The sequence below is a fragment of the Haliotis rufescens genome, unplaced genomic scaffold, assembly GCF_023055435.1.
Source record: "Haliotis rufescens isolate VD_foot unplaced genomic scaffold, xgHalRufe1.0.p SCAF_50, whole genome shotgun sequence".
Taxonomy (NCBI): Eukaryota; Metazoa; Mollusca; class Gastropoda; order Lepetellida; family Haliotidae; genus Haliotis; species Haliotis rufescens.
In genome coordinates this window covers 1,993,775-2,008,024 of record NW_025964224.1, presented here as the reverse complement: position 1 = coordinate 2,008,024, position 14,250 = coordinate 1,993,775, and the positions used below count along the sequence as shown (strand labels likewise).

Below are 14,250 nucleotides of genomic sequence, written 5' to 3'. Positions count from 1 at the left end.
TGAATGTGATATTCAGTCAGAGTATGTACAGTCAAGTTTCCTGACACAAAAACCATTAAGGTATGCTATCAACAACTTTTGACAGGACCTTCATATATATCTTTACCAAATTGGAAAAATATCTGAGGACATTTTGGATGACAATCAGTCATTGCCCAAGAATATGAACCGATCTGAAATCTTGAGAGCAGACATGGTATAGCAGTTGTCTGACTTCAATTTCGAGTAGGCCTTGGTGGCTGAGTTGCTTAGATTGCTGACTTTGTGTGCTGACGATTAGGTGCCTCACTGTGAGAGTGTGGGTTCGAATCCGGGATAGGAGTCAACCCTAAAAAGTAGTAGAATTTGTACTTTACCAAGAAAATGCTACAGTAGACCCTATAACATTGGTTACTTTTGACCACTTTCAAAGGGGCATTGTGTATTCAAATACTATTTTACAACTGCTTAAACTTGTAAAGAAAAACAGCTGTCTTGATTCCACGAAAATCAGCTTTAAGTGATTTCAAAGTCTTACAATCAACTTTACGTTGTTAAATTTGATGAGAAACTTTGTGTCAATAGGCCTAAATGTAATATAGAGAATCAAGAAATATTATCAACAGATCACTGTGTCAGACTAATAACCGTAATTCTAATATAGTAATAATCAATATTACCAATCAGAAAATCTCAACTAGGGAATAAAAAAATAACGTCAGTGTCATGTATTCACACAGTCAGCTTAACATTCTATTAACAGTATATCAAGAATATATTGTCCTACACAGAGTGAGAGATGTCAAAGTACTGGTGCAATGAAGCTTGTGATGACGACCTGCTCGGGGAATTTGTTTACATTTTGAAACTGTCAAAAGTTGTTACAGAAATGTCACTCCCTGTTTCAAACAGTTAAGAATAATTGTTACTTACCAAACACAATACTCCCCTCCTCGGATTTAGACGGAATCTGGTCAAGGGGACCAGTTCCCGTTGAAGCTCTGTCAGATCTTAGAACATCATGACTTCTCACTTGCACGAACCAGGACCAAACGAAAGAGACAAGTGTCAATTTCAGTATAGATGAAACTCCACTCGAGTTCTTCATACCAGACTGGATGGCGACAAAATAAAATAACACAGAAACATTGACACTTCACCAATCAAACAACAGGATCTATATACACTTTTTATCCAAGGTACATCCGTGAGCAATATCAGTAGGCGACTAGGTGGTATGTGTCCCATTGACACTGTACACCGCGTGGATATATCCTACACTTCCATGGGAAGTTATTGAGTATACTATTTGCACTACGACTAATTTCATTGGTGGATTTCTTTCGCGACTGCTGTTGTGGGCGAGAGGATTAACGAGCAGAATAGGTTACATTCCCCATACATACCATTCTTCGCAGTATTTCATAACACATCAAGCTAAAATTATGTTAACATGTTCAGTGACATTTGAATAAAAGGTATGGGATATATGATACACCATATGAGTGTATGTAAACCTTGGGTTTCTTTTTAGGGTGTGTTTTAGTTTATGCGGATATATATATATATGTTCTTTAAGTGCATGTCCAACAGTAATGTCATCCATTTACTCTCAGTGACTACAAAAATAAATTGACAGTTTGCCCACTTGTTTTATATACAATACTAAACAGATAATATAAATAGCAGGGGTAAAAAATAAATTATATATTGGTATTAGATTACTGATGTGCCTTAATGAGGATTGTGTCTATCCACATCCTACACTTACTGATTATTGATTAAAGAAACTCCTATGCTCCAGCCTGGCTCTTAGTTCCAGATGTTGTTTCAATTCATTTTAATGTTTAGGCGCTCAAGTATTTTTTCCAACATAAAGTGCTATGTGCTCAATTATTTTTATTTTCAAATAAATAAAAATAACGAGGTGTATTCATTAAATAATTGATATGATGAACAAGTAACAGGATGTTTTCGTCTACAAATGAGAGGCATGTGTAAAAACAATCAGTAAAACAGAGGCTTGACTTGTTATAAGACCACCACACCTGTAGATAAATGGTTGCTCCCTTACAGACAAGAACTGTTTGTGTCTTGACGTAATTCGTATTAGTAGTTGTTCAGGAAATACTATATAGGGCAATGTGTTCGTTTTTCCCAAATACAATATAAATGTCCGTTTGCATAAGGTTTATTGAGTCTTCCTTAATGGACTCTGTATAGAATCGACTACTGTGGATTTCTTTTGAGGTTGTTTAAAGGGTGCAAAATTCTGCTGAGTGCATACAAACTACCATCGCCAATGACATAAACTGTCACTAAACAAAATCTGCCTGAGAAGGGCGGAGACTCATTGATATAACAGCTAACAGGTGCCCATTTGTGAAAATATTATTGGCTGGGAACGTCACGTGACTGTCATGGCAGCTCCCAGGCCTGGTGAGTTGGCGAACTTGCCTATCACGTCTACTCGTTTTTAACTGTTGCATTGCATGAACTATGACTGAGCATTTTCTGCCAGGACGGGTCATGCTGCCAAAGAACCACATTATTGCAATAATTCATGACCTCTGAACCAGTTCCGATTGGCACTTCGATAGACATATACGAAGAGACAGTTTTGAGTTGAAAACTTCATTGCGACTTTTATATATCATTCTATTTCTTCCCTTCCCCTAACACAATGAAAACCTGTTTCTTTTCGAATAAGTAAACGCGTATTGATAAGGCCTATTGTCACACCTTTATATTACAAAAATGATGTTGGATCGATCACAAACTAAAATGACACCTTGAGAACCTTTGCGGGGGCCCCTTTGCGAACGGGTGTTTACAACTAGTTCAGCCTACTGCAAATTGTATACATTAAATCCCCTTTACAATTGGTCTTAGAAATGCTGACACTAGAATTATTTAACTGTAGTAGTGGTCTTGACCAACTGTCAAAAAGTAGTCAAAGCATTTCTGTTGGATTTATGTCTTCAGTATACCAAATAATGGCTGCAGTAAAGAAGATTCTGATAAACTGATCAACATATACATCCCGTGTTATGGGTTTTCGGGCACTCATAACGGTCATAGGTTTTTTTTCTAATCACATGAACAACTATAAAACATCTATTTCACTTATAAAAGACAACTTTTCCTTGAAAACAAACCAACACCTGAATATAAACAATGACTCTCTGAAAGGATGTCTGAAAGCCTATGATCCGATGACACAATGTAGGTAGAAACATTATTTAGTATAATCATCAGAAAATGGCTTGGGTCTTTTTTTGTAACTGCAATTTTTTAATGTCTGACAGAAAGCATTGTGTCAGTTACGAAATGAATTCCACATAGTAAGAGAAGAAAAATATTTTTATGGAATAATCTTCAATTTGCAAGAGATCCAGAAAGATAATTCACGTTCATTTCATGTCATCTTCATCACAGGTAACACCGACCGAGGGTGGAATGACCCTCCCCTCTTTAACTATGGGGCTGCTGCTCAAAGCCAGGCCTCTCCCCGACGTACCGCTCTCAACAAGAGAGTAGCTTATCCCATGGCAACACCCCCTTCAGCTGGTGATGGCACTAGTATGGCTGGTGAGTGAGGATACTGTGGAAAAGACCTGCATGTACATGTATTGCCAGGGTCATGTATACCCTCAAGTGATCATAGTTTTGGATATTAGGAGAAAGCAAAATGCAAATGTTTCCTCAATATATTTATAAGTAATTAAGAGATGAGGTTCTGTAAGAAGCTATGTCATTATTGCATGAAGGGAGATCATACTGTATTTAGGAATGAAAACAAAAAGATGAGAAATGTCACATGAATAAGGCAATGGGACACAGTGGGGAAGGGGAGACAATTTGACACATAGTTGAAATTGTCTCCCTTTGTTTAAATTTTTTTTTTTTTCTCAACACGGCAAAGAATGCTGATGAAATGGGTGTTTTTAATGTTTAAGTAAGAATTCTGAATTTATTATTGTAATCAAATTATGATCATGATGATGTACTACTATAGTGAAAACGAATTTGTTGTAATATGATAAAATATGTTCATTGCAAATGATATTGATTGTTTATGAAACATATTCAGATTTTGACTGTGAATGGTGCCATGTTATCCAAGATATCAAATTGTGTTTACTCATTATTTACAGCCAGCATTCTGAATCCAGCTGAAGGTCCCCCGAAACTAGGAAATGTACAACTATTACCTCCTGCTGTAAACACAAGTACCCCCACCCCACTACCCGTGGTGGTCCCCACCCTCATACCCACCCCAGAGCCTGGCTCTCAGTTGTCCCCTGGGCTGCTCTCTCACCCGGGGGTGGCCAGGCCTGTGGCAGAGAACAGGGAGACGCTGGATGACGTGACCGCAAGGCTTAACGTGGAGGGTGAGGCCGGCCTCTTGTCTTACATACAGGAGGCTCTGAAGACAGTGAGGGACAAGTGCAGTGAGCAACTCAAGGTGAGTGTGTGCCTGCAACTCAACAACCCACTGGGGTATGTTTTAATCAATATCTGGTGAAGACAAAGTTATAAACAACATGTACAAGGCTTAAAAAAGTAAAAGAATTGGTTCTCGGGCAATAACCTTTGAAAATATAGTGTGAGTGGTGTGTTTTTAATTTACTTGCTCAGATTAGTATGTACAGTCAAGTCTTGTAAATCCGACACTAGTTAATCCGACAATCAGCTTTATCCGCCACAAATGATGGGAACCGATTAAATCAGTAGTATTTAGACCCGTTAATCCGACAGTCTCACACTCCGACTCCGACACACCTAATTTGCAACAAATTGGTGAAAACACTCATTATTCTCGTTAATCCAACACAGTGATCAGCGTACTCCGTGGTCATCTGCCTGCGAGTACACAGCCCTGTGTTTTGATGCAAGACGAGTCGGCAAGTAGCTGCATATTTCAACGGCTGCAGAGATAAACTTACTTAACAATAAACAATTACTGCTTTAAATAAACAAAACAGGATTAAACACATGCCTGGATTACCTCAATCTCATTAAAATTGGGTACAAGTTCTCGCTACCGCTTAGGACTTCCCATTACAGGTCACGTCAGAAGGACCTTTCGCGAACTTTGACCGAGCAATAAAATTACTAACAGGAAGTTGACATTAGCCACTAAGAAAGTAACTTTATAAAGTAGCTTTATAAAAAGTATTTTGAATCAGTCATAAAGTCTGTAACAGTAGTTTTGTGTTAAACTATAGTGGTTGCATGATTAGAAAACATATTCCACTGACAGTGTAACACAACAATATGAATATTTCCTTTTTCCTTTTTTTATTAAGTGTTTGTATCGTTTCTATCGTGTAGTTGTCCAATTTTTTATCACGAATGTTGATACTACCTAATTTTGTTTATCCGACATACTCGTTAATCCGACATAATCATGTGTAACCAACAATGTCGGATTAACGGGACTTGACTGTAACTAAAAAACAGTTGTGTTCCATCAACCTAGGAAAGAGGCTCAAACTCAAATTGCCGTCAAGACCATAACACAAGATGTGCAATAAAGCAGTCCACTAGCAGGGAAGTAACTGTGTGCTATATTGGATCGTATTTTATTTAAGTATTAGGAGTTTTTTAAATGGAAATAAAAACAAAATGTGCAGCAGACTTTATGATGATGCGGGTGGTGCCTGAGAACCTAGACTATTATTTTTTAAGCCTAATTGTTTAGGAGTGAATAAGCCAACAAATTTGAAAAAAAGGTTATGCTTCTGAGTGAGAACTACTGAGAGCAATGGTCCTGGTATTGATATCCCTGGGGAAATATTTCATAGTATTGCATTGGATTGAATGAAGATAGAAACACAAAAATAAAAAAAAGTGCTACTGGAACAGACAAGACACCATGCATCTGACAGTTCGAGACTAGCTATATAACCATTACATTGCCTGATTACATTAACCAGAATTTACCTGAGAACAGTTTGATTTCACCCCACAAGGCTGACCCTTAGGGTTCACTGTGCAGAGCTTATTTCTAGTCTCTCACCATGCTGTGACATCCTTACTGACTCAGGGTGAAGGCAAGCAGTGTGGGAGGATGGGGGTAGCTGCTTTATCGCCTGGTAATGTTGGCCAGGAACCTGGGTGCAGTTCTATCACAGTGTTTATATCTCCAGGGTCGGGCGGCAGAGGACGTGTCGCGGAGGATAGCACTGCTGCAGGAAGTGTGGCAGGGGGGACAAATCTCTCCACCTGTCAAAGTCCGCGTTGCACAGCTCGTTGAAGGTAACAGTTTAAGACGTAGCATCTTGTTGCTAGTGCCCCTCGGGGGTGTTCCAGTGTAGAACTGTCCCCAGCGACCTCTGCTGGTTGCAATAGGCGACTGCTAGTTCATGGCATATCATCATACCCTGATGGCATAGATCAACGCTCACAATCTCAATCATGTGATTGTCTGCTCCAGACTCAGTATTTACAGGCCACCGTATAGATGGAATATTTCTGAGTGTGGCCTTGAACAATAAACACACTTGTTGCTTGTGTCTTGGTTTTCACACCTTTGAAAGAAAACCTTTAGATTATTTCTTATCCTGACACAACACATTGCAATTTCCTCCCGGACTTTGATCCTATAAACCAAAACCCAGTTGTGCCTCTTCCTCTCTTGGGCGCCCCCAGCCCTGGGTTACCAACAGGAGTTCTCTGTCCCTGATCCCTTCCCTGCTCATAGTGCAGTGATATACATGCACTTGTGATTCACTTCTATATCCTTGCATTTTAAGAGTTTCTCATTGTGCTGAATGTAGCACGTTATCCACAGAGTAGGTTGAGGTTTATCTCAAATGCATCAGGAGCAGAAAAAGGTGCCGGTGGCAGCATGAGTGCCAGCATTGGCGGGGGCGCTGACAACAACGGCAGTAGAGTGGCATCACCGCCGCCATGTGTGGAATAAGCATTGTAATGTGTTGTGTCAGTCTAGAAGAAACAATCTGCTCCAAGATTCAGGCCCTCCCGTCCAGTCCATGTCTGATGATCAATGGAAGCGCTGATGAAAATTCAGTGAAGGGATCAGGGACAGATGACTTCTGTTGGTAACCAAGGGCTGGGGGTTTGCCAGTTCACAATTGTAAGAGGGGTACACAAAGTATGTGATCTAGACTACCAGTTAATGGACTTTCATTTTGTGGAAGCCTCGGTGGCTGAGTGGGTTAGAACACTGACTTTGTGTACTGGCGATTAGGTGCCTCATTCTGCCAGTGTGGGTTCGAATCCTGGACAGGACTCAACCCAAAAAAGTATGAGAATCTGTACTTTACTTAGAAAGTGTTATCGCAAATATAACATTTGTTACAGTATTTTTATATAAATGATGGCACTGAATTATCAATTTATATGTTGTTAAATTCCCACTTGTGCTTGTGAGTTTGTGTTGTGTAGTGTTACACAGAATAGTTGCTACTTGGCTGAGAGGATTACCTACAAGAGAGTGGAAGATAAATACTGTCCCATTATGCTTCCTGGAAGGATTATGGTTTAGTTGTCATGGCAACATGTTAATTTAGTTTTTATCTCTCCACAGCACTGAAACAGAACAACCTTGACCTTGCGAATAGCATCCACTTGTCTTTAATGGTGGATTATACAAATGAGGTAAATAGGTTTGGTTAAAATATATAGTAAGTAGTAACGATGAACTAGTGAAGATGAAGCAGTGATTTGAAGTGGAGAAGATGAAGTAGTGCTGATGAAGTAGAGACGATGAAGTAGTGATGATGAAGTAGTGATGATGAAGTAGAGATGATGAAGTAGAGATGAAGTAGTGATGATGAAGTAGTGACGATGAAGTAGTGCTGATGAAGTAGAGACGATGAAGTAGTGATGATGAAGTAGTGATGATGAAGTAGTGACAATGAAGTAGTGATGATGAAGTAGTGATGATGAAGTAGAGATGAAGTAGTGATGATGAAGTAGTGATGATGAAGTAGTGATGATGAAGTAGAGACGATGAAGTGGAGATGATGAAGTAGAGATGATGAAGTAGAGATGAAGTAGAGACGATGAAGTAGTGATGATGAAGTAGAGATGATGAAGTAGTGATGATGATGTAGTGATGAAGTAGAGATGATGAAGTAGAGATGATGAAGTAGAGACGATGAAGTAGTGATGATGAAGTAGAGATGAAGTAGTGATGATGAAGTAGAGATGATGAAGTAGAGATGATGAAGTAGAGATGATGAAGCAACAGGAAACCTGACAAACCTGGCAGAGAAGATTCATGTTCAATCCGAGCAGATAGAAGGAAATATTATGCACTTGCGTGTGAGAGAGATTTCAATTGTTTTGAAAAGTGATATACTCACAGTGATCAGCTGATCGGAGAGTCACTCAGTGCAACAGACTAGTTTCATCTACACCTGTCGGTCACGTAGTTACCTGCCTCTGTGTCTGTTGCATGCAGCAGTAGCCGGTTTTCCAAACACTTATATTTCTGTCTTGACAGTAAAAATATTTTACATCCAGTAAAAGATATACTGGATAACATTTCTTCTTATGCGTTATTTGTTTAAAACTCTATGCTATGCTCTTTAAACAGCTATGCTTCCAAGGCATTGCTAAGCGATCGCACCTCCTGGTTTTGTTCAGTGCCATGTGTTTTGTTTAAATTTGATATTTTCATGCACTTAGTGTTAGATAATATATCTCAAACAGAAAAAGAGTACAATAAATCAAAAGGTGTGAAATGAAATATCAGCAGTACATAAATTGAAATATTTGATTCAAGTATTTTTTGGAGTTTGTATTATTTTTAATTATTTTTTAAAAATCAGCACTATATCTTGTTTGAGTGCAGGAAGCCATGTATGAAACTGTCAGTGGAGAATTTAGAATTTGTGTTTTAATTGTTTGGGGTAATTTGTTTCTAAAATAATTGTCAACAACAAATGAAGTATATAATAAATAGGATATTTCATGTGTGTTGTAAAATATGATGTATCTCTTATCGAGTGACATCGAAAATATCTCCTTTTCCACGTCACTGGAATAGAGATACGTCATATTTCACTGGACACATGAAATATCCTCGAAAAATTAGCAAATACGTCATTTTTATTCCGTAGGTGAACCAGTGGATGGTTGGCATCAAGAGACTTATCCAAGAGCTGTACAACTTGCGAGAACAGAGTATACCCACAGAACAACCTAGCCCCTCCCCCTCAGGCGACCCCCAGGGTCAAGGTCAGACCTCGGAAACCTTCACTAAGGAACAGCCAGTAGCTGGTGACAGCTAAACCACATATCACCAGCCTCGTCCTGCTTTTATTTATTTTTGTTACAACTCGGTACTTGTTCATGTTCAGGCCACCGGAAGATTAACATGCCTTTTTATCCTTTTACATTTTTAAAAAAAATCTTGCTAAAGTTTTATTGAATACATGTTTGAGATTCTAGTCATCTCTGATTGCTTGGCCTGGTGCCAGCGTTTAGAGACCAGGAAATTATCTCGATGTTTCCCGTGAGGGACAATGTACACACGGATGGAGGGGCACCCAGTTACCACAGATGTAGCCTCCACGTACCACATTGGTAGATTTGGCTGTCTCTTATCATGTGACACTCTCATCGTGTTGTTGGTAAGTCTTAACATGGAGAACTGTTGGTCAGGTACCTCGTAGGTCAAGATGTAGCCATTAATGCTTCAGCTCATCTTGTCCCCTATGGAATCTTCCTTGACCTTGTCATGTAAAAGTTAAGATCAGGCACCTGACTGATGAAGTCACAAGGTTGGTTTGTAGTTGTAAAGTTTATCCCATGAAAAGCAATTTCATGTTCTTTCCTTCACTTTCGAAAAACAGTATAAGGCCTGAGAAACATTTGACCCTTTTTATCATCCTACCCCCTCCCTTGTCCCCACCCCTCCCCACCCCAGTGAGGGTGTATTCTGGCAGTCAGCTGGGTGGCCTGAGCGCTGAAGATGTACTTAAGATGTACTTAAGGTGCTTCATATAGAACTATATTTGGTCCGTCCTAAATAGTCTTCTCATAATGTTAATATGGTTGCAGTTTGCATTCTGTTAGTTATTGTAGTCCGTATAGCCACGTGTACACAAGTCCCAAACACATTATTATATGTCTGAGTACACTCGTAGGTTTGTTGGGGCTTATGTGAGAAGCATCACTTAACAATTGTCTATGCCATAATTGTTATTAAGAAATAATGGACATATATTTAAATATTTCTATTAGTCTCTGGATTCTAGGAAGGCCTAATTGGGTGATTTATGATATATTTAGCCTTGTTGAACATAACTCTCTAGCATAATATCCCAACAGGACCCGAGCTGATGCCGACTCACAGAAGTCCCACTTTGTTGAAACTCTAATCTTATTAAAATCAGATCTAAGTTCTTGTTGCCGCTAAACAAAGATCTGAGGACATCCCATTACGGGTCACGTCAGAACGACCATTTGCAAGCTTTGACCGACTACTGAAATGACTAACAAGAAGTCGACATCAGCCAATTAGAAAGCAGCTTTCTCGAGCTTTACGGCACACGTTTCAACCTGGCGACTTCCATTTCAGACTATGCTTGAAAAATATGTTGACACAGTTCTCGTTTAAATTTTTTGAAACTGAACAAATGAACATTCCGGAATGTCTACAATACGGTTGAAATTGTATGGCAGTGCTTTCCATGTACTGTGCAATGCCTCCTCCATTCATATGTTTATGAGAGAGAGAGAGACGATAATTTTAACGGAATCAGTCGTATGGGCCGTAACTGTTGTTCAGAATACCCCGTGTTAACGTTTACGAGGTTGCATGATCAGAAAACACATTCTGACTGTCACTTTCACAATCTGGTAAGCGATGCCATGATTTGTTGGATGAAAGCTCATTCTGAAGTGATCCGTAATGGGATGTCCTCAGATCTTTGTTTAGCGATAGCAAGAACTGAGATCTGATTTACTGAGATTGGTTGAAACTGTGAATATGCCAGCCAACCTTCAGAATTCAGCTCCACAAAGTCTAGAAAAATATTTATGAAATTTTGTTGGAGGATAAAGCTTGAAACATGCCATGTGACATCAGCCTAGCAACAAGGTTGCCGGGGTCATCAAGTGTGCATAAGCTCCTCTCAGTGATCTATCATCTCTACACAATGTCATTGGATTAGCCTCGTGATGTTGAGAGTATTTAATATTTGTTTTTAAATATAGCAAGCGCTAATTTATCCAAAGGTTGCGAGTTCAAGTCTGATGGATTCTAACAAAGACGGATAGTTTGTCCTTGTGTTTTATGACCAATGGCGGAGATCATTCTCACGCGAGGTTGTGGTGTTGAATTCTAAAGGTGCTCTGAATATGTGGCTAAGGTCCTGTATGGTATGCTTGTGTTGATGAAACTGCCTTGCAGGTCCGACCTGTTACTGTTACATACTGTCTGGTATGTATATTGTCATTCAAACTTACTCTTGACCTACTGATTCTGGTAGGTTCTATAACTGTCAGAGCCAACCAAACAAAGCTGTATCGCTTTTTGAACCACTTGAAGACACAATAATACTGACACATGTAGGATTGTAGGACTCTTCTTTGTATTTCTGTGTTTCTTATCTCCACAAATTTGCAAATTCTTTTTAAATTATTGTCTTGACATCGAGGGCACCTGAGGCCCCATTATCCTCATGTCTGTGCAGAGTTAGGTCCCTTAGCAGCACCAGGATCATCAGCACCCTACCCGTGTTACATCTTTGGCATGCATCACTTTAGGGTTTCTCTTCCACCTTGAGCGGCTGCACCACGCTGTAACTGAAATATTATTTAATAAGACTTTAAGGCAATTTTAAAAACAACTCACTCACTTAGGGGGTAAGAAACACAAATGCCAGCCAATGAGGATGGAGTCGACCAGTCAGTGTGATACATAGTTCTCAGAGATTGGAGCCGGTCCCACGTCTTTCACTGCAATTTGTTTGAAACATTGATATTTTGATGTCTTTTATAACTATTGTTATACACATAATACATGAAATGGGTTTTAATCTTTATTGGGTAGTTCAGTTTACTGTATGCCACAGCTGCATCAGACCTACATTATATAGGTCAAATGCTGATTTCCTGACAACTTGTTGTATAGTGTGACTCTTAATTACACAAATGTAGCAACGATAGCTTCTGTAGCAACGATAGCAACTTAAATCTACAGGATTGTTGATAGCCCAACTTACTTGCCTCTACGGATGTGCATCCCTCTTTCAAACAAGCAGTTTGTGCTGATGTGTTTGTGTGTTTATAAATGTAACGTGTGGTGGTTTTGGCCTTCTATTCAACTCTGTTTTTGTCAGCTGTCTCAGGAGAATCTACTTTTATCTTCCATGAGAGGCCCTGCCCTAGGGGGGCACGGGGGGCCAGTCGTCTAAGGGCCGTGATTCGCTGTGCAGAGTTGTGTCCCTTGGGCATGCCAGAAACCTATGATTGTGGAATCGAATCCGGTTCGCCCTGATTATGTTTCTAGGTTTGTCAGCACCATACCCATGCTCGTGGGTTTCACCGAAGTGGTAAACGTTTGAGACCTGCATCACTTCTTGCTCACACATTAAGCTGACACGCCGTGATATAACTGTAGTACTGTAAAAAGCAGCGTTAAACCCAACTCACTCACTCACCCACCCTGACCTAGCTTCACAAGTTACCATCCTGGATTATCCAGTGGATTATCTCTGTCCTAGTAGGATAAATACCCTGTTAATTGTCACATTACTATCTCATCCTACCGGGTACCCATTCACTGCTAGGTGAACTTTGCGTAGGAGACACGACATGTGCAACATGTGCTTCAGTGTGGGGCAGGACCAAAGCCCTAGAAACTCCTGAGCCAAGCTACAGGACACAGTCACCCGTCTAACTACTCTCCTCAGGATGTTATAATATTACGTAGTTGTCAAATTTCTGTCGGGTGGTGGGGTAGCCTAGTGGTTAAAGCATTCGCTCATCACACTGAAGACCCGAGTTTGATTCCCCACATTGGTACATGTGTGAAGCACATTTCTGGTGTCCCCTGCCATCATATTGCTGGAATATTGCTAAAAGCGGCGTAAATGACTGTCATGAGGGCCACTGTGACCCACTGATTTAAGGCACCACGATTCGCTGTGCAGAGTTGTGTCCCTTGGTCATGCCAGAAACCTATGATCATGGGTTTGAATCCTGGATCGCCCTGATTATGTTTCTAGGTTTGGAAGCACCATAACCATGTTGGTGGGTTAAACCAAAGCAGTAAACATCTGAGATCTGCTTTACCTCTGGCTTCCCCCCACGTTAAGCTGACATACTAGGATATAACTGGAATACTGTACAAAGTGACATTAAACCCAACTCTCTCTCACTCTCACATGCAAAAGTTCTTGATAAGAGCTGTTATTGCTGTGAATGGGTCCGCAGTACTGGAATGGATTTAACAAACACAGGCTAAACACTGATGACACACTTGGGAGAGGTGTACAGCTAGACCACATTCTTCTGACTCTCTAGATCTAGATTTATTGAAATAAAACATAGGTACCCTGTATTTGTTTTGTTTCTAGAATTGCTATTTGTGGGCATTATTTGTGTGAAGGGCAAGATATGTTATTTCCATCTTTTTTTTCGTCAAGAATATTGTCTGTCTGCATCAGTCAAGTGTTTCTTCGCCATGAATCAGACATGCCTGGGGTAGGCCCCCTACTCCGCTTCAGTTGACAGAAACAAATTGTAATAGTTTGTTATATGTTCTTCCATGACAGGCACACATATATCTGGCAATGGTTCAAATGTTTCAAATACTGAAGAAATAAATCGACAAAGAATTACGATATAGTCAGCTGCTGGAATTAAATGATATTGTTTGTATCAGAAGTGTTATTGTAGATATTAACTGGGGTGGACAACATGGTTAGCTGTTCATTCAGTACTTTAACTGGAACAGTCAATCAATGGTGAAATGTCTTTATTATTTCAGAAACTTTTAAGGTCAGAGAGACAATAAAACAATACTCTCTAAATGTACGTTTGTTATGATTTTCCCGTTCCCCATTACAACAGCGATGTTTGCACTAAGATGATCGTAACTCCATTACTTGAACGTGTGCTATGACAGTGGTAGCACTAAGATGATCGTAACTCCATTACTTGAACGTGTGCTATGACAGTGGTAGCACTAAGATGATCGTAACTCCATTACTTGAACGTGTGCTATGACAGTGGTAGCACTAAGATGATCGTAACTCCATTACTTGAACGTGTGCTATGACG

At 39.8% G+C, this 14,250-nt stretch overlaps 2 protein-coding genes across 12 annotated transcripts in view; one reads left to right on the top strand and one right to left on the bottom strand.

Annotated features, from left to right (window-relative positions):
• The window catches only part of LOC124126850 (stromal interaction molecule 1-like), a 107,920-nt gene extending 106,649 nt beyond the window's left edge, over positions 1–1,271 (bottom strand). For all 11 annotated transcript variants that reach the window (XM_048384779.1, XM_048384780.1, XM_048384783.1 and 8 more), the window contains exon 1: positions 913–1,271. In XM_048384779.1, the coding sequence (XP_048240736.1) occupies positions 913–1,087 (175 nt within the window). In that variant the 5' untranslated portion in view covers positions 1,088–1,271. The remainder of the gene's footprint in view (positions 1–912) is intronic.
• A 909-nt stretch (positions 1,272–2,180) lies between these two features.
• LOC124126848 (steroid receptor RNA activator 1-like) lies at positions 2,181–14,000 on the top strand. The gene is made up of 6 exons (XM_046490378.2): positions 2,181–2,418; positions 3,418–3,570; positions 4,137–4,447; positions 6,135–6,243; positions 7,538–7,608; positions 9,078–14,000. Exons 1-6 carry the CDS (start codon positions 2,400–2,402, stop codon positions 9,246–9,248), a joined length of 834 nt encoding a protein of 277 aa, XP_046346334.1. The 5' UTR covers positions 2,181–2,399; the 3' UTR covers positions 9,249–14,000.
• The last annotated feature ends 250 nt before the right edge of the window (positions 14,001–14,250 follow it).